At 41.5% G+C, this 26,084-nt stretch overlaps 1 protein-coding gene across 4 annotated transcripts in view; it reads right to left on the reverse strand.

The window, feature by feature from the left end:
- The window catches only part of LOC113580438 (membrane-associated guanylate kinase, WW and PDZ domain-containing protein 1-like), an 81,072-nt gene extending 58,571 nt beyond the window's left edge, over positions 1 to 22,501 (reverse strand). For all 4 annotated transcript variants that reach the window (XM_035536205.1, XM_035536204.1, XM_035536207.1 and 1 more), the window contains exon 1: positions 21,775 to 22,501. In XM_035536205.1, coding sequence (XP_035392098.1) covers positions 21,775 to 22,072 — 298 coding nt within the window. In that variant the 5' untranslated portion in view covers positions 22,073 to 22,501. The remainder of the gene's footprint in view (positions 1 to 21,774) is intronic.
- Positions 22,502 to 26,084: the final 3,583 nt, after the last annotated feature.

A 26,084-nucleotide genomic window follows, 5' to 3' on the forward strand; every position in this document is an offset into this window, starting at 1 on the left:
TTAATAAAGGAATACGACACGTCCAGTGCTGACATGACAACAGACATCATTAACTGGGCTGAAACTATAGAGGGAATCGACAATCTGCTTTCCAATTTGCCATTTGAAACTAACCTGCTCTGCCGTTAACAACCGGTTCTAACCTACCGAGTTACACGGCCCGCTTGGTTACACAGAGCGGACAACGATCTCAAAAGGAGGATGAAAGTGTCATTTCTCCATTAAAATACACGAGGGATTAGGATTTAGCAGATCTGATCTGAGCATAAAAGGATAACGTTTTACACTAGAACACCTACTTGCTTGCGTTTGTCTCCGTATTGTATCATACCTTATTTACATAAATAAAACTACTTGCATTCCAAGGCTTCACCTTATTGACACAGGAAAGTTGATTTCTGTTCGTGCCTATATTGCATTGTGCTGACAAGAATTCAAGTGCTTTATTCATCACGTCAGTACAGGTTAATAAAACAGACTGTCGTCCTGTAACCACATGCTCGAAGCAGAGCTCTGTGCGCGGTTGTGTGTGTGTGTGTGTGTGGGGGGGGGGGGGGGGGGGGGTTGACCCCATTTTTCACTGTAATTTAGTGCTGAGTCAGAAGAGAATGCCGGGATATGGAGTGAAGTGATGTTTTTTTTCTCTTTATTTGTTTATCTCTCGCTCTCTCTCTCTCTCACACACACACACACACACACACACACACACACACACACACAGTCCCAGCTAAATTTAGCCAACGAAGCCCAGGCATAGTTAAACAATCTACTCACAGCTGAGTGAGTGAGCAGGGCAGGGAGGGCACATGAGTAGTCAGGAAGGGTTGTGCTGAGCATGAGAGAGCAAAAAAAGGGGAAAAAGGTCGTTATTGGCCACATCCCAGCAGCGGATAGCCTGGACTGACTCAACCAGTTCCAAACCAGATCCAAACCCTCTCAGCCTACACAGGCTCAACAAAGCCTCTTTCTAGCCGCCAATAAAACAGCAAATTCACTACAGAAGGCTACTTCCTCTACACTAAAATGGGCTAAAACACTTGATGCTTTTTATCCCTGCAAAACTTTGTCTGGTAAATTTCATTGCATGTTTTCAGCATACGCAGCAACAGAATAGTTCACTTTTTCTTTTTCTTTTCTTTTTTTTAAATGTGAAATCCTACTTTGTGAACTTGCTTATTGTACCTTTAAAGTACAACGCTACTAAGCTACAAGCCAATGACCGACTTGGATCTAGCAGTGGAATCACTATTTCCTGCAATAGTACATTGTAATGGGAATCAACACAAATCCAAATCCAAGTTATCCATTAATGGAGAAACAGGGAAGCTAGTTTTAGATCAACACGGAAAAAAAAGTGACTTCCACACTTTCACCACAACCATGAATAACGCTTCCTAGATCATTGATGTGGATGTGAGGGTTTCGGCATAAATAGAAATGGAAGAGACCGAGGAAGTGACGATCAGTGATGATTGCTTATAATTGCACTCTCCAAGAACAGCTGCCTCACTAGCTTAGCCATGGTCTCAGATGTGACATTCTAACCATTCATGTCATCTTTAGCCATACATGGGATCTATTCTCCTTTCAAGTTTCACAGCTCAATCTCAATAAAGGCCTAACGTTTCTTACTCAGCACCGATAAAGTGTGACCTGAAATAGTAAAATCTCACAAGTGAAACTTCCAAAAACCGATCTTATCCCATACGCTACTTGTTTGATATTCTACCTCGGAAATTTCAGTAATTGCATTACTCAAATAATTCCCCAAAGAAATACAGATATGTACTACACATATACTGCAGCATTATCCTAACAACTGCAATACCAATGGTGAAAGGAAGCACACTGCTAGTAGCTCAGCCGAATTTAGGGGGGGGGGGGACCATCAAGGAGCACAACAGGCTTAAATATAACATGAAGCTTAGATTCTTAACAGCACTGGTCTTTTAAGTGAAGTCAAAAAAACGCCTGGACTAAAACAAAACCAAAAAAAAGCAACATATAGGTAAATATATAAATGAGTTTTGATTGAACTACTGTTGTATATCGATCCGATGGATCAGTTCTTCAAATGATAAGGTCGTCCAAACCCAATCAGATGGCACTATAAACTCTCGAGGGCACGTGGGGGCAAATTAGCAAGCTTTTCCAAAGGCCATTACATGAAAAAAAGAGACCGCCTTCCAGTGACGCTGCATCAAAATGGCATTTCATGCAGGAGAGTTCCAAAAATAGTCATGGCTTAGGGATGTAGAGCATAACGGGGGAGGAAAAAAAAACAAGCAGAGTGAAGCAGCAGAATGACACGGCCGTGTATCCGAGGGAGTGCCGAGGGTGGGGGGCTTTGTCAGATTGGGTTGAAGACTGAAAGGGATGGTTCCAGAAGCAGGCCAAAAGTACAGCTGGAGTGGATCTATATCTGAAGGACCACGGCAACAAAAATAAAGTCACGCTAAATCTGAGCTCTTTTACTGACGCTTCTTTGTAGTTTATTTAAACTTCCAGACTGGGCTTACAGTTAAGAGGTATTTCTATGCATTCCTTCTGAAAACATTTTAAATATTTACAACAAATGTTTTAAGATTGTGTGTAGTAATATCCCAGCAGACTGGATGCTGGCATACTGTAGAATGTTTCCAGTATTTGAATAGTTGTCTCTCGTCACTCTCTGGATATTTCCCAAATTTTAAGACCCCCTTAAATGACCAAATGATCAATATATTCCCCCAGAATTCATAAGATTTGCGGGCATGCGAGCCAGTTATTTTTGGCCCAGTTTTATCCAGCCCTATGTTTCTCTTTGCGGTTTTCAAGACCCGTTGGACGGTCCACGTTTTTGCTCTTATACTGGTCCTAGTATGCCTATGCCAAGCCCATAAGAACACTCAGCCAGTGCAGCCGTATGTGGTCAGAAGAAAAACCTGGCCCGTGCAGCGCGAGAAACAGCCCTTGTTTTCGACCTATCCGCTCAGAAGCTCAGTGCTGTGTGGTTCACCTTTAACAGTTTACCGACAGCGAGTGAGATTGCCTGCTAGAACGTCAGGAACACATGTAGTTCAATAAAAACAAGTTTGGATGCATTAAGCATCTCAGTTTTTGGGATACTGTGCATGGTTTTGGGATTTCCAGCTACATCACATCAGCACACATTGTTTGTCCTAAACTGCACCTTACAAATGTCTGCTTCCTCTGCTGCAAGATGGAATACTGGCCAGACAATCTACCTGTCTTTTATAAAGCAAAGCTTATTCTTACAATTATCTGTTAAGTTCATCATCTTTCCAGTTTAAGACTATAGTCCAGGGCATTTAACAGGGTGTAAAGTGCAAGCAAACATTTCAAAAGTATGCCATGTATGAAAGTAGTTTCTCTCATTTTGTGTGCGTCGGTGCATTTCTGCCATTTGTGTGGGGACGGGTGACAGCCAGTGTAACGTTTGATGTGGGGAGCTTTGTTCTGGAAATAGATCCAGACTAAATATTTTACTCTGATGTCCCAAGAGCCATCAGAACAGACCCTTTTGTCAAGACAGTCCAAATAATACAATATAGCTTAGTCGGTACAGTGTTCTTTGCAATATCTACTCCATCCAACAATAATCTTTGTGCTTCCTAAGCCTTTGTGAAACAAGACCCAAATTAGATTCAGAGCATTAGTTTTCAGGTGTTAGTCCTAATTTAATATAGAAACATCTACATGGAAAAGCCTTCGAGAGAGTCTTGTTCTTTTAAGACCACACTGTGTGCCAAGACATGAGTCATCAAACTAATTTCCAGTTGGACTTTGCATTTGGATGTTCCACTCAAAACATAGCCGTTATACGTCAAACCGACCAAAAGACTTCAGAGAGGGGACAGACAATACCAGCCATGAGGCAGCATTCATTGTTATGCAGATGACATCCAATTATATCCAAAGCCAATTCCACCGTCAATCCCAAAAACACGTTTACTGCCACCACCACTCCAGCATGTGTTAACAGCATGCATCTCTGATCCCAAGCTCTGGATGACTGAGAATTTTCTTAAATGAAGCATTGATAAAACTGAAACTACACCATTAGGTCCTAAACCTCAAGACACCAAACTGTCCTGTTTTGATATTACAATTGAAAGTGCAACTCTAAAACCCACCCAAGCTGTTAGAAACCTTGGCATCCTTCTTGAGGCTACAACTCCCGTGTCCCATATTTCATCTCTTTTCATCAAATCTGCTTTCTTTCATCTCTGATTACATTGCTGAGGCCAACATTCTGGCCCAAACCTTCATGCTTCCGTGTTGACCATTGCAATTGCCTCTTTATAGGTCGTTTTCCTGCCAAATATCTAAAACAGACTGCGGTACATCTAAAATTCTGCCGCTTGAGTACTGGACACGCAGAGGCCTGCTCGTCTTGCTCCTGGTCTTCATCGGCTACGCTGGTCACCCCTCTCTTCCCGTATTAAATCCTCTCACATTCGGATCCCTCTATGGTCTCGCTCCCGATCATCTTTCTGAACTCCATCTTCATAAGCTTTCACACACGTGTAGATCATCTGGCAGTAAGCTCGCCGTACCTCCTACCAATCTTTCGTCGGTGGGGGATGCAGCACTGTAACCTTGGAATGCCCCGCCACCAACCTCTCCGGGACTGTCCTCCTGTTAGATCTTTCAAATCTCAAAAGTCTTAAAGACTTGCCTCATCACTCAAACGCTATTCTACTTTCCGTGTCCTTTACTTCCCCTCCCTCGACTTCTTTGTGAAGCAACCTTATGTGCAAGAAAGTTGTGTACAAACAAACAAACAAACAAACAAACAAGTAGGGCCTGGGTAACCATGATGAGGCGATGATGACTGATGTACATCAACAAGTCAGCCAATCACCACGGTGTTAACACCCCGGTTACGTGTCAGTGACTTGGTCCCTGCTGGGTCCTAATTCAAGCCCTAAACTCTAAGTGCACAATTCCACTCATTTGGTTGTGGGACTGGAGGCTCAAAGGAGAGTGCTTAGCCCACACTGGGGTGAAACAACACTGTATTCTGGACACACTCCAAAGCCACCAGCTATAAGATTGCTTCATTTTGTGTGGCGCAAGGCTGTTGGCCCTTTATGGAGGCCAGATATTTCAATCAGTCAGCATCTTGCGTTTCATTCACTGATTGCGTTTAATAAATATCTCTATAAAACGTTATTGCTGTTCTCATAAAAGAGAAAGGATGGATTTACAAGTTGGGCTGTTATTTGGGCTGCACTGGCTTTGCTTATTCCAGCCCTGCATTTCCGTCATCGGGAGATTTAAACGAGAGCAGTCCGTTCCGAGTGCTCAGCGGCCGGCCTGCGTTTCAGCTCGGTTCTTAATACGCTCGAGCCGCATAAAGTCACGATTTTGGGGTGTTGCTCAGGGGTGCTGGAAAAGTGGGTTGAGAACCACTGGCTCAAAGCCACTTCCTGCAAACGCATGACTAATAAAGCAGTCAGTGTCTGAAAGGTCATGAGTTGCGCAGAGACTGGTTTCCTTTTAATCATAGCAGCCATCTGAAAACCAAATGGGAATCAAATCATCCAACTTCAGTCTAAAAGCACTTGAGGAGCTATAAAGCTATATATGGAATGTCCACTTTAAACCCACACATGCAGTTTTTACAGTACTTTATTGTGCATGAACACTAATACTGCACCGGTGACGCCATCGCTGGCATTGGTGAAGCATGCCAGAGATTACACTTCCTAAATGAAATCTCCCTGAACGGTGACATTCCGAACACATGCTGAGAAACACGGCCTAGACGCATGCCGGCCAGTTCAGATTCCGGATTCTTCGTGCGACGTGGTTTTTTTACGCCGGCAAACGTGACTGACGTAACGACGGCCGAGCAGAGGCGCCGGGGGTGGTCTCTGGAGCAAATGCGACCGGTTTCGTTTCCTTTCCTCCTTTCCTAGGCAGCACTCGCTCTGCTGGGTTCACTGATCGCACCTCTGGCTCCCGTGACTTTGACCTTTTTATTCCGACTGCACGCCCCTGGCGGCTTCCTTCATCACTGAATATTGGTTTCTGTTATTCTTAGATGTTTTCACATGTTGGAGTCCAGACCGCTGCCCCGTTGGGCCCTGGTAACCCCGCCCCTGCGGACCTCCATGGCCCGGCCCACCCCCGCTCCTGCTGGTCTCGCCGCCCAACCCCGCCCCTGTGAACTGGCTGTTTAGTGGGATGCTGCACCCACAGATGCTAGCATGACTAACAATATATGAAAGTTAGCAGAGGATCGCTGGCGAGGTGTCATTTGCGCAGCGCTAACTGACCTCTTGGTGTTTATTCATTTAGAATTTAAGAGCATACCATTTGGAGGAGAACATTTGGGAGAGGTCATTGACATGGTGAATGCTGGTAATTTTATGCAACAGCTCTGTTTCTGTTTTAATGTACTGAATTTAATATCTTGGTTTAATATATTAGTATGTGCATGTGTGTGCGTGCACAAGAACTTAGGCTTCACTACATCTGAATAATAATATCTCACAGCTTAAGTGAACCTTTCCAAATTCCAACTCTTCATTAATACCCTGTATAGAAAGGGAATTCAATTATTTTTGTGACAATATACTCTTGACTTGATTAACCCAATTAACTCAAACTGATTCCAAGTTGTATATGCTGTAAACAAGGCTAGCAACCATTTATCTACCAATCCTTTAATCACAGAGAAAAAGGAAGTGCACCAACAATTATGCCATGAATACTCGAAGGGTTTTAAAAACAAGGATGCACGAAAGCACCCTGTAGCTTTTAACAGCGCACTCCGAGCTGGAGGACTACTAATTAGGAGGCATTTTATTCGCGTCAACCACCACATTTCTGTAAACTGACCGGCGCGGTCGATGCTGTATAATCCGGACCAATGACGGACGAGTATCCAGAAGTGTTGCTCAGGCTGAACTGAGACACAAAGCTGATCACTTCCTGGCTGACTCGAGCTCCACCTCTTCTGCACGTCACTGCCGTTCTGTGCGCTTTCAACGTCCTGCATTTTGTTCTTCTGAAGGCCACAAACACATTATCGTGTACCCATGAAATATGCTTTCAAATACTTCATTATACACGACTAGGCAAACTTTTAACAGGACATAATTCATAACAACTTTGTTTTAGTGTCCAAACATGTCTGCTCGGACATGCCTACACCACCACGCCAACACCTATACACTCACCCACATCACAGCACAATACCCTCTCAAATCACTTATAGATACACCCCCCCCCCCCCCACACACACACACACACACACACTTAGTCCAAAGCCAACCCCAGGCTTAAAGCATCACTCTTTCTGTCCATGATTACTGATTGCTTATGAAACTATAAGGGCATTAACCATCACTGGAGCTGGAGGGCACACACTGTAGTAATCAACCCTGTTTCCACTTTACTTCAAAGACGAGGCTACTAACCAAAGCACTTCCTTTTTTAAATCACTGACACCTAATATAATCTATGAGTGAAATTAATTCATTGATGCTGCTTATGAGTACAACATAGCTGTCTTTAGTCTTTTTTATCAGTGCTAAAATACTTTGCTTTTACAATGACAGACATGAAACACACTCAGAAAATGTTCGTGTATCAAGAGAGTGAGTCTAAGGTCTAGATATAGCCAGTTGTGAGCAAAGGATGCACGCGCGCGCACACATTTTTATGCCTTTGCCTTTTTTAATACACTTCAAGCTCTGAAAGCGCAGATGGTATGGGTGCATCTTATGTAATAATGCACTTTATTTAGAATAACAGTTCAGTCAAGTTGAGATTATGGGATCCAGCATCTACAGTCACTTCAAACATCTAAATGTTCTTATAGAACTTAATTAAAAATTCTAAAATCACAATAGTTATAGATAAAAACTGGAAAACCACTGAATTTTATAACCACAGCTGTTCATAACAGCCTTTTTTTTTTTTTTTTTTTTAAATAAACATGTATTAAAAAGGTACAAAACCAAAAAAAAAAAAAAGATAACTTACAAGAAACCACAAGAAATACTAGCCTTAGAGTGAATAATGGAAATGTGAGTATGAAGTCTGAAGTAGTGTGTGTGTGTGTGGAAGACAGAAGATAACCAAGATGCTGTTGAGTGATGGGGGCCCAGGATTCTCTCCCAGCATGTAATTAAAGGAAACTGAAAAACACCACAATGAAAGGCTTCCGTCCCGTGAGAAATGACAGGCGTGCCAGGGAAAGAAAGCAAAGGGAAGGAGCACGACTTCATTCCACGGCGCATAATTATTACACTGGAGGATGTCATCTATTCCCCTATAGGGAACAACAGAATTCAGTAAATGAATATGCTTCAACTTCCCGAAAAGTTGAAATGGAGGAGACCGAGTCCAAGACATTTTATCTTCAGATTGATATTCGAACAGCAATTACACTAATTAAAAGATACAAGCGTGTAAAGGTAGAGGCGATCAATTTTACCTCTTCACCATAAGTTCATGATGACTACCTTTGCTTTCGAAAAGAGAGCAAGTCTCTGTAATGCACTGCAAAGTAAAAAAAAAAGCATAATTCTATACAACTCATGAAAGCATGAAAGGGAATATCCTGACTAACTGCTCGATTACATGATTTCTGAACAGTCCAGTTTACACACACAGACTCAAATAAATGACAAACTGAACTAAAACAAACTGATCTTAAAGTTATATGACTATACTCAGATTGGCAAAAATCACTAGGAACTGCGACGTGACTACACTTTACAGTTTTTACGCAATGTCCATTTAATGCATCGTGTACATGTATGGATGCTGTTTCAGTTCATATACTGCATATTATATAACAACAACAACAACAACAACAACAACAACAAAAAGCATACATGAACATCCAAAATGACCCCAGCCAGGTGCTGGATAAAAATAACTGCACGAACAAACACTGATCAAGCGTGGAGTATCTGCATTTAGTGCTCCCGAGACGAAACATAAGGGCTTTCTCGGGTGCTGGACCTGGAAGGTCACAGTGTGCTCACTCCTGTCTGCATTTTAGGTTTCTTGAAAACATGATTTGAATGACAGCAACTCCTCACATTTCATTTTTAGAACCACGTGGAATCTTCTGCAGAACATCTTAACCCACCCAAAAACTTCAACTAAATCAGACAGAATACAGTTTTGTACAAAATAGTAGTCTAACATCACTAATGTACTTAATTACTGATTTTGGCAGAAAAGATAATACAACATGGGGAAAAAATTCATGACTAGGTGTAGCTGAGTAATGGGCAACTAACAGAATGAACAGTCATGACATGCACGCTGCTAATTGGGTGTAATTGACGCATTTAATGAAAGGGGCGTGTTCAAATTAATAGCAGTGTGGAGTTCAATTAGAGGTCATTCATTCTATGAAGAAACAGGTGTCAATTATGGCCCTTATTTAAAGAAGGAGGGCAGCAAATGTCATACCTGCTGGTTTTAGCCTTTGCTCAGTGAGTAAAATGGGTCGTTCCAGACATTGTACCGAAGGAGAGAAAAAACTTTTGATCAAATAATTGGCTGCTCAGCTAAAATTCTCAAATAATTTAAAATGGCAAACAAAACCCGAAACACGTGGTAGGAAAAAGAAATACTACCATCCACGTACATCATAGAATAACAAGAATGGCAAAGAAGCAGCCAATGATCAGATCCAGGGAAATCAAAGATCATATTTAGTTACCTGTGAGTACTGCAACAATCAGAAGATGCCTACGTGAAGCCAAACTATTTGCAAAAAACCATACCATTGCTGAAAAAGAGAAGTGTTGAAAAGGTTACAGTTTGCCAAAGAACACATTGACTGGCCTAAAGAGAAGTGGCAGTGACATTCTATGGACAGATGAGAGCAAGATTGTTCTTACTGGGTCTAAAGGCCACAGACAGTTTGTGAGACGCCCCATAAACACTGAATTCAAACCACAGTATACTGTGAAGACTGTAAAACATGGAGGTGCAAGCATAATGGTTTGGGGATTCTCATACTTTGGAGTTGGACCCATTTATCGCATACCAGGCACCGTGGACCAGTTTGAATATACCAAAATACTGGAAGAGGTCAAGTTGCCTTATGCTGAAGAAGAAATGCCCTTGAACTGGGTGTTTCTGCAGGACAACGATCCCAAACACACCAGCAAGTGGGCAACATCCTGGTTCAGACTAACAAGATTGATGTTATGAAGTGTCCAGCCCAATCCCCAGACCTCAATCCGATTGAGAATTTGTGGAGGGACATGAAAAATGCTGTTTTTGATGCAAAACCCAAGAATGCAGAAGAACTGTGGAATGTAGTCCAGTCAGCTTGGGTTAGAATATCTGTTCACAGGTGTCGGATGTTAGTTGACTCCATGCCACACAGATATAAAGCAGTTATCAGAAATAAAGGTTATACAGCTAAATATTAGTTCAGTGATCAACAGAAAAGCTAAATCTGTAAACAACTCAGTTTCTACTGTAAATATTTGAGTTTGTAAATGAAAATGAAGACACTGCTATTTTTTGAACAGCCCATTATTCTTTTTTTCTTCATTTTCAGTTTTCAAAACATTCAGTTCATGTTTTCATTTGGAATTGACTGTGAAGTGCTCCCAGTGCCTTTGTGTGTATAGAAATAAATGTTATTATGAGGATTGAGCTTTTTCTCAGTTGTTTTAAACACACTGCTATTATTTTGCACATAACTGTATATGGTTTGCATTTTTCTCCCCCAGCAGAAAATCTAAAGATCATACCGGCAGTTTCCGCATTCTCCTTAAGGAGGTTAATTGTTTAAATCCTTCGATACACCCAATTACGCATTTGACTGTTTAATCCGTTAGAACCCGCGGAGGAGGTTCCCCAGTGCTAAAGTTTCTATCAGAAAGGTTAAACTGGGTGCCATTATAAATGATGGGACACAGCGATTTTAAACAGGTCTCAGGTTGAAAAACTAGTATGTATCCATTTGATGTGGCCCCACAAGAGACCTATGAGCAGCCTCCTGTGGTGCAGTCAGGCAGCAAACCTGAGAGAACGTCCAGGGAAAACGATACGTGTGGGTCTGAGGAATGCTTCTGTAATAAAAGACACGGGAGATGCACTGTCTTTGACCCGAACACAGGAGGCTTCTCTTAGAACACCTACACACGGGCTGGACGCGTGGGGGAGGGGACCCGGGTGACCCGTCTAAAGGTGCAGGTTTTTTGGCTCTTGCGCGTTGTTCAGTGCCCTTATACACAGACACGCACGCACAGAGTCTCAGCAAATATAAAAAGCTGGTCTGCAATTCCACACCGAAATCACAGGAGAAGGCTGAACTTGTGTAAAACTAAAGGCTTGCGTTGTGCAGATGGTGTAATGTAACATAAGTTTACAATAGGGTCAGTGTGTCGGAGGCAAAGACAAAACAACAACAACAACAACAACTTCATACTGGTCTAGAGCTTAAAGTCGACAGGGCAAGAAATGATGCATCTTATGTAGCGTAAATCTATAAAGGAGAGAGAGTGTGACAGTCATCTGGTCTGTTTGGGCTTCTAGCCTTTTTGTCGGGTATGCATACATGTCCTCGTGTGTGTGTGTGTGTGTGTGTGTGTGTGTGTGTGTGTGAGTGAAATGAACAGGTAACAAGTAGGAACCACACCACTCATTTGAGCTTCCGTTTATGGGATGAGGGGGGAAGATAGTCGTTTTGTTTTGGTTTTGTTTTTTTTGAATTTTGCTTTGATGGGGCTATAAGCCACATGCATACAACTGAAGAGTACATTTACGAGCTCCTGTTATGCTCCGACAATCGATGTAAACAAGTGATGAAGTGGATTAAAAGGTCACATGCAAGTCAACGCTGCCATTGCTGTTTCCGCCGCCGCCGACTTACACCCGGCCAACTCCCCAACCGTGAGTGTACACAATTAACCGCCCTGTGCACCAAGTAGCGCACGTGCTCCATCCTCAGACGGAGAGACAGGAACATCCAGGTAGAGGCAGGGGGTGTGGGTGGTGCTGATGGCGCTGAATCAGTGTTTTGGGGAGGGAACGAGGACGTCTGATCCACTTAGGCGTACCAGGAGACTCCGCTTCCCAGGAATGTCTGGCACCCCTCCCTCTGTACAAGGAGTCTAACCTCTATATATGCCTCCCTTTTATCTGCCTCTCTTCCTACATGCCTCTTTCTCTCTCTCTCTCTCTCTCTCTCTCTTCCCCCCAATCATCTTAATGACTGTCTCTCCATCCAACGAGCAGAAGCCAAACAGAAGCTTGTCACAGATTAATCACTTATTACCCCTCGGGTCATGCATTTAGAAAAATTTGAATATATATAACATTTATTAATTCGATTTTTTTTTTTTTTTTTTTTTTTTTTTTGCACGTTCCCTTTAGCAAGACTTTCTAAATTAAAATGTCAAATAAATGTTCTAAAATGACCTGCCTGTTGATTGTCTTAGATCACGGTACCCCAAGAGTTTCATAAAAACGATGCTGGAAGCAAATGCATCTTTGCATCTTCAGGACTGCCGTGCTCGTGTTTGATGTTTGGCCATTTTGAAAAATTCCAAACAGGTAACCCTCCAAGACAGAATTTCTGCTCACTGGGACACTGAGCACACCTGCAACGATTCAGACTCCAGTTTCTGTCATTTTTCTTCACCCTTTCCTCACACATCAAAGGTTTTAAGAAAAGAACACAACTTGCAACAAGCATCATGTTCCTAGAAAAAAAAACAAAAAACAAACCTGCCATTTTCCATACTTTATATTTATGACCATAAAGTTGTGTGCCAACAGGTATAAGACATTCATAAATGCACATGACCTTCTAAGCTGCAATTCTTTACATACATGTTTTTGTGAGCTCATAGAACAGTACACAGTTCACCATATGACCAGTTCCCATCATCCCGAGACACCTGCTGGCATCATTAGGTCCCACCCACTGCTCCGTTTTCCCCCCCTCGGATCACACTGTACAGTGCTGTTCTGGGGCTTTCACCAGGTCACAGGACAACACCGTCTCGGTCACATCTCGTAACTTCCTCAATAGAGCTGCTGGGAAAGTCCTGGGTGCTTTGGAATGCATTTTCCAAGCAGCCCTTACTGGGCTGAAGTGTAGATGGCGAGGAGAAGCCATAACCCAAGAAAACCGATCCAATCGTTTAAGGTTTTCACTAGCGTTTGAATATTATAGTCAGAAGGAAAATCTTCAAATATTCAAGTAAATATTCATGTGCAGGGCAGCTCTCCAGGCTTTGAGCTCGACACCACTAATGGACCATCAAGGTCTTCAATGTGGGATGTCTGTCTGTATTAAATGGTCATGGATAAACTCACTCACGTTCACTTATTGTCAAACATAAAATATCTGCCACACATTTTGTGTGTCTGTAGAACTCGTATGGCTTTAATTTCTTGCAAGATGCTTGTTCATTGTATAGTGTATGCTGAGTCAATCAGCTATTTTAAAAAGAATACCAGTGCTTTTTTCATGGACAAATTGATGGTGGAATCCTGTCCACCTTCCTCTCTACATTCTGCACCCTCAGTCTTGCTTGAGCTTTCAAAAGACGAATCGTTTGCTGAACACACTGAAGGTCGCCACCATGGGACAACAGGTAAGGGTCAAGGCCTTAGTGAGCAGAGAGAGAGAGAGAGAGAGAGAGAGACCAATGAGGGCAGAAAAGACGTCGCACGTCCACCTCGGCCCTCGTGAAGCAGGCTGCAAGGAGAGAGCTGTGAAATCCGAATCGTTCTCACACACACGTACGTGTACCAACCAACCACTTTGTAAGTGCATATATTCATTCACAAAAGAAACACCTAAAAACACAATTCCAGATATGAACCAAGAGCCAAACAAAAATAAAAGCTGAACACATCACGAGTTTCCAGCGGCTTCTGGGGGTTTTAAGGAGAAGCATGCAGTGTAGGATACAGGTGTCCCAGCGCAGAACTGCAATCGTACAGACAAGATCTGACAGATTATTTCTTATAATGCATTAATCAGGAAGCAAAACTAGGAACAAAAACAAACTTACTGAGCAAATAATAGATATGGATATTCAATACTCAACTGATCCTTCCCCAGACATATAGAATAGAAGACACTTTATGGAGTATAATTTACCCAAGAACACAAATCTGTGTAAAACACAAATTTCATGAACATGATGAGAAAATGGGCAAAGTTTCTGCACATCAAGACTAATAAAGATTCATACAGATGACCGAAAAATTATGACATAAATAACATTTAAAACGTACTATATAAAAAGTTATGCTCCTCTGAGTTCACAGATGACCCATGACACTTGGATCAAATTTTTTTTTGATAAACTAAATATTCCCACTTTGATAGGAGTATAAAAAGACCCCCCTTGACCCAGGTCATATTAGCCTACTTGATGTAACCAATAGAATTTTTGTCTAAAGCACCTGCCATCTGTTTACTAAAAACAAAAAACAAACAAACAAACAAAAACAAAAACTTACAAACATGGTTATTTTTCAATATTCGAAGACTGCTAAATATTATTTACACACCAGGCCATGATTCTGATCACCTAGAGATGCTTATTTCTCTAGATAGGGTCAAACAGGATTTTGTGTCTTTTTGACCATGACAAGTTTGGATTTGGCACAACATTTATTTCATTAATTAATTACTCAACCTCCAGTTTGAGCAGAAATAACTGACATTAGCTCAGGCCGTTTTCCCCTTAGCAGTGCGACTGGGCAAGGTTGGCTTTTCACACCTCTTTCTTTTCCATAGCAATTCAGTCCATATCAAATTGGCTCATCATTTCAAGGTACTTTGGAGCAATAATGGGACATAATGTATTCTTTGCAAGGTTAAGTTTATTATGCCAAAAATCAGTCTGACAACTCAGCAACAAACTGAATAGTCGCCCCTTTACACTATTCCAAATTATTTAGGTATAGCTAAGTATATTTAGGTATAAATATAACAAACATTTGCTAGACTATTTAAATAGATGCTTTCAAGTTATATCAGCAAACAGTGCAGGATTTGGAGAAGTGATCAAAACCTCCCTTTTTTCCTACAGGCTAGATGAACATGGTGAAGTTCAACACCTTGCCTACATTTCCATTTCTTTTCCAATGTATTCACAATGCGAGGCCTTTTTTGGAAATTAGATAGGGGTTCTAAAAACATATATGGAACAAAGAGACAAAGATCTCAAATCACAGGGGGGGGGGGGGGTATCGCTATACCTCATTTTTGGTTCTACTACTGGTCATTTTACATATGAGCCCTTTTATTTTGGTTTCATGAACAATTATCTGAATGGTCAGTTGGGGAAAGTTCTTTTGTATTTTATTTAAATTCTGCCCTCCCCCAACATCTCTTGCCAAACCCTATTATTTCACATTTAAAACTTTGGTCCCCAACTTGGGAGACATTTTGGATGGCAAGCAGTCTACCCTGGGCCCAATGTCTGCTAATCATTTGTTTATACCATCTCTTTCATAATTAGCATAATCATTCTTGGGACAAAAAGGATAAATGTTTATTTAAAAGACATTTTATTAAAATTTATCAATTTAGTTTATTAAGTATTTTCCACAATTCAATAAATACAGACTAAACTGTCAAACCTCTTCAAATATTTGCGAGTATGCCATTTTGATACAATTTTCACCAGCGAGCCAGCCATTTCACCCACAAATTCATTATCTCTGTCTAGCCCACTCATTAAAGGAGGTCCATCCGTCTCAAAAGCAACGTCTGCAGCTAGAACAAAAAGACATACACAGTATTAAAGAGCAGCACAGGAGAGGGAGAAAGAGCCATCAATGGATATTAAAGACCAAAGTGGTTTGAAGCACTTAATCTGTATCAGATATGAATTACTGCCATTTAACATTATACACAAACTATACTTTTCTAAATTAAAACAAAGATTATTCCAAATAGTAGTCTAAGCTGCAATCACTGTCGACAAATACCAACATCACTAGTTCATAGGTTCTAGAATTGCCCCAACATCATTGATTACTGTTCCATAGTTTTTCAGACCTTATCTAAACCATCTAATATTTTAGACACATCCCTTGATTCAGACCCAACTCTATCACTGTTTGGGGTTAGAACCACTCATCAAGTACTGTCAATCTATACATGACTACAGATAGATATTACTTCACTGGAAACAGGTAAAACCACCAACTTCACATTGATGAAGATCTTATGCAACACCTTCAACTGAAAAAGAAGTGAAAGGGAAGGTCAGGCATTTTTATAAAGGCAACCCTTTATTAATTTATATACATTTTAAATTTAAATAATTTATACAGTATTTAAATAAATCAGTACTGAACCTAGAATAAAATTAGCCATGCATATGGTCATTTGATGCTGTAAAAACCAGACTCCAAGATAGCAAAACAAAAAGTTTGGGTTGTTGTTTTGGCAGGAGAGGAGAACTGTTTTCCTTATAGAATATGCAGTACATTAATTATTTGTACATTAAAATGTTCGAGTTGTTACAGAGGTGGACACTGGGAAGCAGAGGGCAACGAGAATAGATAAAGAAAACCTCGAACCCAGGACCACACTCCAGACAAGCTGAAAACCACGAAAGCCAGGACTCCGGAATTCTGAGTTCCACTCTTGTCTTTTTTCGTAAGGCCTCTGGATATATTTCACAACCTATTTAGTACAATAATATGTCACAAATGGCAAAACGAGCTGCCCAGGATGGGGACAAGCCACTCCATGCTACTATTACCATGGTACCACTACCGATCCAAGTGTCACCAGGACTGGTCGAGACCCCAGTTAACGAGCTTAAACTCGTGACGTCCACAATGCCTCTATTCTGCAACAGCCTGCCTGAATTGGCACTAAACAACTGAATCCCACCAACAGTTCTGGGATGAGAGCCACCTGGTTTGGCTAAAACAGTCAAACCTTGGGCCATCATGGAGAAACGCAAGACCTGAGAACAGGATTCACGACAGCCAGATCATAGAAGCTCATGAACCACCAGACCTCGAAGGTGACTGCTGCATAGCCATAAGGCTCTCTGAGAAGAAAACATCCTCCTGCAAAGACAAAAAAAAATAAAGAAATGCAGGGAAGCAAAGGAGGAAGATACCAGCACTGTTGAGAACACAAGCTCTGTCCCCCGTGTCATCCGACTCTGACAATTTGCTACTCACATCTTTTATGATCTTCAACGATCAATAAAAAGCCATTTGAGGGAAATAATAAGCATCATGCTTACTTAATTTAAAGGGAAAGAAAAGGGAGTTCATTTTTCATTCCAATTAGTGATCAGTTAATGAAGGAGAATGCTCAAGCTTTCCTCATTCGAATAAAGACAGCTGACTGGGTTGGGGGGGGGGGGGGGAAGAAAAAAAAAGAAAAAAGAAATTCAGTATACAGTGCCTTGAAAATTTATGTTGCTTTTAACTGGTCACACAAGAAAGAGGACCATCAGAAAAGTGTGATTAAGAATAAAAAACCTGAAACATCTTTTCATAAGTATTCATTTTCTTTGGTCAACTGTCTCTATTAGTTTTTACACACTGACGTGGAGTGGGCTTTACTAGTTCTAAAATTCTTCAAGCTGGTTCAGGCTAGTTGGGGCATGCTAATGGACAGCAAATTTGTGGTCTTTCCACATACTTTCAGTTGACTTGTGGTCAGATTGCGACTGGTCCACCAAAATAAATCCATTTGCTTCCTTTTTAAGGCACTCTGGCCTTGCAATGCCCTCCAGTTAACTGTGTTGTTGAAAAAGCTCTTCCCCGGTTTGAACTCTCTGAGACAGGCTAACACATTTCGGCATGGGACATACATGTAACATGGAGCATTCATCCTTGCACCAATCTTGACAAGATTATCAGCATCCCCCTAACGAGATTACGCCCTCCACATCAAATTGTTATATTTTACAGTGGGGAAGGTTTTATCAGTCTGGTGTTCAGCTGCCATTGTACACACCACCACACATTTAGACCAAAAGGGTTTGTTTTATTCTCATCAGCAACACATCTGAAATATCGGCATACAAGTTCTCTGTGGGCGGTGACATGTTTGGTTTCGAGTCGGAGCCTGGCGTTCCTCCCATAAATGCACTTTCCAAGGAGAGAGCCTTGGAGATTGTTGTCCCGCATACATTTCCTCCCTCCACAGACATCACCTTCTGATGTGCATTCATTTTGCCAGTTATATTCATCAGAAAATAGAAGGCTAAACAACAGATCAAGCAAAAATAATACTTCATGAAAAGTTCTGCAAACAATGAACACAATGTGGAGATGACCTTTGACCCAGGAAGTCGAGGACAGGAGGCAAGTGCAATGCAGCGGTTTATGACCTCAACCATGGGTGAAGGCTCCCACACTGTTTAACACACTGTCCACTATGCAGAAAAACGCCACCCCATAATGCATTCTGACTGAAAGCGCCACATCGGTCTTGCTGGAGCCGCAACGTTTCCTGACGTTGCATAGAGAACACTATGAAGATAGTAGAAGCTTTTCACTACTACAGCGGTACGAAAAGCCTCAAATACGTTTCTTATTGAGCAACTCTCTCCAATGCAAACATGATTCATTTTCAAAAGTAAAAAAAAGTTGGTGTCCCAGCAACTGGACTACTGGCTTATGATACAATTGTAGTATTAAATGCCCACCCACATACTGATACGCATACAGTCTTTTCTGTCCTTTAGTAAGGTATCAAAAGATCAATGCACTCCAATTCTACAAAACAGATTGATCCATATTCATGTCTTTAAACAGTTTTGAGCAGCCGCTGTGCTGCATATTTTGTACGACGGAAAACAAGAGAATAAGTCTTGTAAATACATGAGCAGTAACGGATTAGCCCACACTGTTGCTGGCTGGCCTCAGAGACCTGGCACTGTTATCAACTACTGTCAACCATGCACTCTGGACTGCTTTGCAGAAGGTCCCCGTCAATTCACAGTTCACAGTGCTGTGATAGTTGTCCATGGTGGTCAAGCTACTGAGAGCTTTTTAAGACTCAACCCATATGTGCAGACTTAAAAAGAAACTGAATTAAAAAAACCTAAACTAAACATGAATCAAGCCACAAAGGGTGGAATGCTAGTTGTTTACATCAAAGCTTACAGTGCAATATGACACTGTTGAAAATCTTGACGTTTCTATCTTGTGCATAGCAGTACTAGCAGTCCAACTTTAACATGACAGGGTCAACAAAGGGCCGTATTTCCACATAAACAATCGCAAAACTAACGTAAAAGATTGGACATAGTCAAGAAACAAGAACTGACTGGAGATCACCCAACGCTCATACATGTGTTTAACTGTCACTAAGGGATGAAATTAAATGGAAATGGCCATCTCTCCCTGAGCAAGCCTCCCACAGCTATTGTCTAACTTTTGGCTGCCTCACATGCAGTTGGCTCTCACAATAGGAAACACCTGCGGGGAAATGACCATGGAGGCCAATCTGTTTCCACGTGCATACAAGTCATCTGTCCAGGCCTTCGATCCCCAACTGCACCTTGGCTACGTACGTTTGCTGTCTCTGCCACCCTGGAGAGGCACAGCCTGGCCACTCTTGTGATATCAATTATCGCCGCAAGGATTTAACTTGTCCCCCCCACTTAAAAACACAGAGAGGCACCCAAACACACAGCTCTCAGCTTGTTCACAGGCCATTCAGGAATTCACAAAAGCCATTTTAGTTGTGGGCTGTTAACATCCACATTCATAGAAACACTTAAGTCAGCAGGTCATGTTAAAAATAACCGCACATCTTTTTCCTTGTTCATCTGCTACATCTCTGCCCCACTTTTAACTGTGACATCAGCTGAAATGTTCCAGCAAGTCATATTCTAACTCCCACTGCCCCACCACACAGGTGAGCTCAGTTGTTGTGCTAAGGGAGGGAACGCACACAGGTGTTGTTGCCTGGTAACCATTTGTTTGTGATTAGGGCAAAAACTTTACAGAGAGCAGCATTTATTCCCAAAACGAAATTGAGCGTGGGGGTGAGAATGTGTGCGCGCGCGCGCGCACGCACGCACGCGTGTTTAGCATTCAACTGTAAAGCTCAGTGAACCTGAGGCAAGCCACATTAATGAGACAATAGTCATATATATAATGCAGTTAATGATTTCCCAAGCGATGATAAAACAGGCAAACACAGTTGTTCAAGGCCAGAGTTTTAAAAGGATGTGTAAAAAGCAGAGTTTAAAAATCAAATGTGTGTGTGTGAGAGAGAGAACACAGAACTGTGAAATCAGCATGACCAAAAGATGACAGGAACTGTCCTCTCAGTATGCAGGATGAAAGAGGCATTTCCAACGCTTCCCCTTTGCACATATGGAACACTTTGCCCTCGTAACCCGTACTAATCTGCCCTCACCATTCACTGCTCACTTTGCAGAGTAGCAGGTAGCCAATAGCTGTACTGGAATCATCCTTTTATACAACCCTAACTCTGCCCCCTCAGAAAATAAGGGACCAATGACCAGTGATATAGTATTAGTGGAATTAGAACAAGATGAGAAATAGCACATTATGTTGGTCAATGATATCTCAGTGCAATTCCGAGAGTTTGAAGTAATGTGCATGAATGAGAGGATGTGGCCATTACTACTAACATACAAAGAAAGGACTTATGGCTATAATCCAACAGCGTTCGTGATCGTGAGTTAAGTTTTGCAATCATGAAAGAACGGAAGTCCCACATGCCTGCACACAAACATGCCCTTCTCCACATTTTCTCCTCAGTTATGAACCAAGAAGGAAAAAAAACTAGGGTGGCAAATCTAGGGTGAAAGGGTGCTACTAAAGTCCATCACATGCTTAACTTTTAGATTCATCATCCCTCTCCCTTCCGGTCTCCCTTAAACAGACACACACACACGTTCAGTGGTCCATGGGAAGGTCCCATACAGTCCCAGCTTACATCTCCAGAAATAACTTCAGCCACATGATATGGCAGTCTGCCCATCGGAAGCACATCTGTCTATGTTAGTGAGCTTTTTGTTTAGGGAACGGCACTCTACGGCTACTGAAGCACACACACACCACATGGTTGCCCACCTTTCCTTTGGGAGTCTGCATTGTTCTCACACACAGGAGCTCAAATCTAGGGGTTTGGGTGTGTATGTAATCTGGAGTATTACAATTGGACTACAAATGTATCCAGAATCCATGTATATAAATATATGAATGGGGTCTGTGGCAAATGTTCTGTCTGACTGTGTATTTGACCAATGCACCATATGCGCTGAGCAGGCTTTTGTACACACACACACACACACACACATTAAGAGTGTGTATGTATGTATGTATGTATGTATGTATGTATTGGAGCCCATGACCCAGTGAGGAGCTTTCTTTGCTAGGCGACAATAACAAGGCCCGAGTCTGTCAGAGCAGCTTTCCGTCAACCAGCTATCTCGCGTTGCACATCACGGTCTCGCGCAGCCTCGATCTCCACCGCCCTACTTTACATATGAGCGGCTCGAGCCGTTCTGCTCTGCTCACGTGAGAGACAAACTGTCCCACAAAGTGGATCCCAAAGGCATGGAAAAGTAACTCGTCTAATCGCGCCTTTTTGGATTTTTTCCCCCCCCCCCTTTCTACTAAAGGGAGTTTACCGTGTTATGATGAAGTCGGCGTTAAGTTTCCTTATCAGCTAGAAGTCGTCATAGCAAACGGTAATTTATACGCCGCGGTTTTTGCGGGTAGAGTAAAACAATGTGCGGATGTTACCGCTGCGGGAAACGCCTATCAAATCAGTCAACTCACCTTGTCTGACAGTTTTCATCCGGACAGGACCTCTGCACTCCTTCGTGACAGTCAGTACGTCGTACAGGGGCAATCCAGAAACGGACAAACCCTCGACTTCCAGCAGCAATTCCCCCTCGGACAAGCGTCCGTGTTTGTAAAGCACGGCATCGTCCTGTACTTTCCCAACGTACGTGAACTCTCCGTTCTCCGCCCCGCCGCGCAGTTCCACGTTCAGCTCCCCGCTGCTACTCGTGCACACCGCGCACTCGTTCACTTTAGTAGTCCAGTGGTTTTTCTTTTGGACCACTTTAGACATGTTCACTGAAATCCAGCTTCGGGCTAAGTACCCGTCCCACCGCCGGAGTTAGTGAAAAGAATGTGCATTAAGCACCGCGGCTGGTGAAATGCCGAAAACTTCGGCTGACAGCGATGCGAATCTCTCCTGAATCATCTGCGCTGGTCTGTTAAATCATGGCTTCATAATCCCTGACTACAACGAGTGTCCTACAAAGTCTTCCAATCCTGAATACGTTTTCATATTGTTTAATAATACGCACGATATTTCACCTTTCCTCTTAATCCTGAGGTGTTCTTCGTTTAATTTCCCAAAACGTTACCTGTGTAACAACTTTCGCGCAGTAATAAAAGTTCTGCGACTGCAGTGAAACGGTCCGACTGCGTTACCTGAGAGTTTGGCTCGTGCTGGCGCCTTTAAGCAGGTACATCGAAGCTCGTGCCGTCGGCTCGTAAGCGCTTGCAAACTGCACGGGAACGCATGCGTTCTTTTGCAACTCTGAAGCCCAGAGGAGGGAATCCTGGTCACACCTCTTTCAGGGTCCTAATGCTCTGCCCGAGTTAAAAGCAGAGACTTCTCCAGCCCTTAACCCGATTAAACTGATCACGCAATCTCCATGAGACTTTATACTCTTATTTACACGTGATGCCATGAGAGTGCGAGCGATACAGCTAGTAATGTGCGCGCTGACGAAACCGTTCCGTATCAGATTACCGAGGTTCAGCCAGCTATTATTGAGAGAATGAGAAGGTTCCTTTTTATTCGGAGGCTATTAAATTCTTATATAATTGGTGTAAACAAATGACTGAAAGAACACCTTGAACCTTATTAATTTCAGTTAACGGCCAGGGACAATCCACGTGCATGTAATGTAGCATAAACGCGAAGAAAAACTCACCAATCAAAGCTTCAGTCAGGGTTGTAAAAAAATAAACAAATACAATCAGGAACTAATACAGCCGAAATGGTGGATAACTAAACACAAAACACACAACAAAGACGGTAGTCACCTATTATAAGAACAAATATGGTAAAGCAAGAAAATGCTCACTAGACAGGGTTAAATAAACAAAACAATGCATTAATCATGTAGATTTACGCTATTTTCAGTTTGCAGGGAAACGCACGGCATCATGGGGGTCATAGTCATACCTTTCCCGCTATCTCTCTGTTTCTCTCTGTAGAAGACGCCACAATATTGTTTTATGGGCCCAAATTGGGATTGTAAATACTGACTACCCATGTAATGTATAATTGTCAGCTGCGAGTTTCACTGAAAAAATCAAAAGAACATGTTACCCTTTCTTGGACAGGACAGGCTCTGGGCCTGAATGATATATGACGAAGGGGCTTTCGCTTCCTTGCATAAGGGTTTGTGCCATGAGCTCCTGCATACATATCATTTAAAAATGATATGAATAGGCATTTTGTCATAATGTAAGTAAAGGCTAGAGTTTCAGTACTGGTTAGTGGGGTCTACAGTACATTATTGATGACAATAGCCTAAATGGACATTTTCAGCCTTTAAGGACCTCATTCAAATAGATTCTTAATCGAAATCTCTGAGAACTTGTAGATAAGCGTCTTTCAAAACATCAGGTATAGACCGAATGTCCAGAGTAGTGCATGATAAATTAGGATGACCTAGGAGGTTTGCAGTGTTCAGTATATAGATACAAAGTGAACCAGTCATTTATTACTTTCCGATGTGTAACACTTGGGCTCGGAGAGAGAGGTTGTAAGAGCACTTTTGGTACAGCTTTCAAATAGACATTAATATGCAATGTGACTGTTTTCCCTTCAAAATCTTGTTTGTATACACTGTTCTTAGAAACAAAGAAAGAAATAATGCACCCTATAAATTTCAAGCAGTCACTGACTGCAAGGTGTTTGCAACCACATACTATGACAATAATACTTAAGATTGTTATTTTGTCCAATCACTTGTGCTCCCATGGAGTGGATAATATATAAAAATGACTGCGAATCCTATTTAGTTTGGTCAGCATTCATAACCCCTCATAGCAGTTTATAGCAAATTCAAGTCTTATACATACAGGAATTTGAAAATTCTTAGCAAATTCCTGTATGTATAAGACTATCTCTTCACATCTGAGCTCTGACTTCAGAATAGAAATTTGAATATAAATACTTAGCGATGTTGTCAGTCCGGACAAGCATGACATTTGGCAGAAAGTCAGAATGACAAGAGCCGCAGGACAGTACACACACACACACACACACACACACACACACACACACACACACACACAGCCAGCCTCTGTCTATGCGTTAACTCTATTCCCATGACTCGTAAACAAAAAACACATGGAGTGTTACAGCTGGGAACTGTCCTCTCTGTCCATAAACAGGGCACAGAGCACCAAATTCAGATGATGTTATTGTATCCTCTAGCATTTATGTATTTGTTTGTTTGCTTGTTTAACTATCTGTTTATGTGTGCCTGGACAAAGTTCACCACAAAGCTGAGAGGAATTCAGCTGCAATAAATTGTGATTATGGAAGGTCCACCTCATATATTATCTTAGGAAGCCACAACCTCTAACAGATTTTTTTTACAGTGTTGGCTCACTTGTGCATACAGGTTTTTATAATGGGGTGTGCCTGAAAAATACATTCATCATTCAGATTTTATCTCTGATCCTTCTGACTTAGAAATTACTACAGTAGTGAAGCTTTTTTTTTATCATTATTTTAGAATATAGACAAATAATCGCATCTTATGCACATGTGAAAGTTAGTCCAATGCAGATCACTACAGTTTACATAAAGAATTACTAAAGAACAATGTTCAAAGGAGTCTTGTTATATGTTGTCATGCAGACAACAATCTATTGATCATCTTATAAACACACACAAAACACACACAATCACTAGTGTCTTTGGGTTTATTTTTTTCTCACATGTTCTAATAAATAACTAGCACTATGCGGAATTCCAAATATTTCAGGATCAATGCAGTGTATTTAAATATTAACCATACAGTCCAGCAGATGGCTCGATCATCCACTGCAGTTGAGTAAACTCCAACTTTACTCCATTCCTCTCCTGAGAGCATGGTGCCATAATAGACTATTAGCCACACACAAATTAACCTGCATATTCACAGGAATGTGCCATGCAAAGTGTAAAGCTCATAGAGTAAATAAATTAGTGCCTGTCCCCTCTGGAAAATGATTTTACCAGATTAGGTTTAATAGCCATAATGTCTTCTATAATGTATACAGATAATTACTGGACAAGAAATGTGTATTATGTAGTAAGCATAAGGTCCACCATATACTGTTTAATTTTTATTATTATTATTATTATTATTATTTTTGCTTACTGCACACATGGTTGTAACACATAAATGATTACAAAATTATTATCTTGTTGAAACACTGAACTGATTAGGACTTCAAAGGCTCAGTTAACTCTTCATTTACAGAGATTCGAACTTTTTCCAGCATTTTTAAATAATAAGCTATTAAGACATTTGCAAGTGAACTTATAAACTGAGTGTAAATGGACTCAATTTTAAGGGAATGACTTGCTTAGATTTGAAAATGAACACAAATAGTGTTTTTTTTTTTTATTGCCATACTTGTTTCTCGACTTGGTCTATTGTGAAATCACCACATGCATCCAGTGGCAATTTTCTCATTAATAATAGTGAAGATGAATAGTCTTGGTTTATGCTGAAGTGCACTTGCGTTTGTGTAGAGGAATATACGCTTTATTGTTGTGTTTGCATGAGCGCGGCCTGGTCTTCTTTATAAAGTGATTTTGGAGACATATGCCTACTGCACCTGAGGGAAATGTGGCGTCAGAAAACATCGCGTCCCTTCTAAATAATGCAAAAACTCACCAGATGACGGTCAGGGCCTCGTGGGATCATGGCACGGCAAGCAGCAGCGTGCGGTGATAAATGGGCTTGGTTTTTTTTTTTTTTTTTTTTGTTTGGTTTGGTTTGGTTTGGGGTTTTTTTTTACATTTACGTTTCTGGATAAACTTTTGGCTTTACTCGTCA

This window comes from Electrophorus electricus, chromosome 18 (genome assembly GCF_013358815.1).
Source record: "Electrophorus electricus isolate fEleEle1 chromosome 18, fEleEle1.pri, whole genome shotgun sequence".
Classification (NCBI taxonomy): domain Eukaryota; kingdom Metazoa; phylum Chordata; class Actinopteri; order Gymnotiformes; family Gymnotidae; genus Electrophorus; species Electrophorus electricus.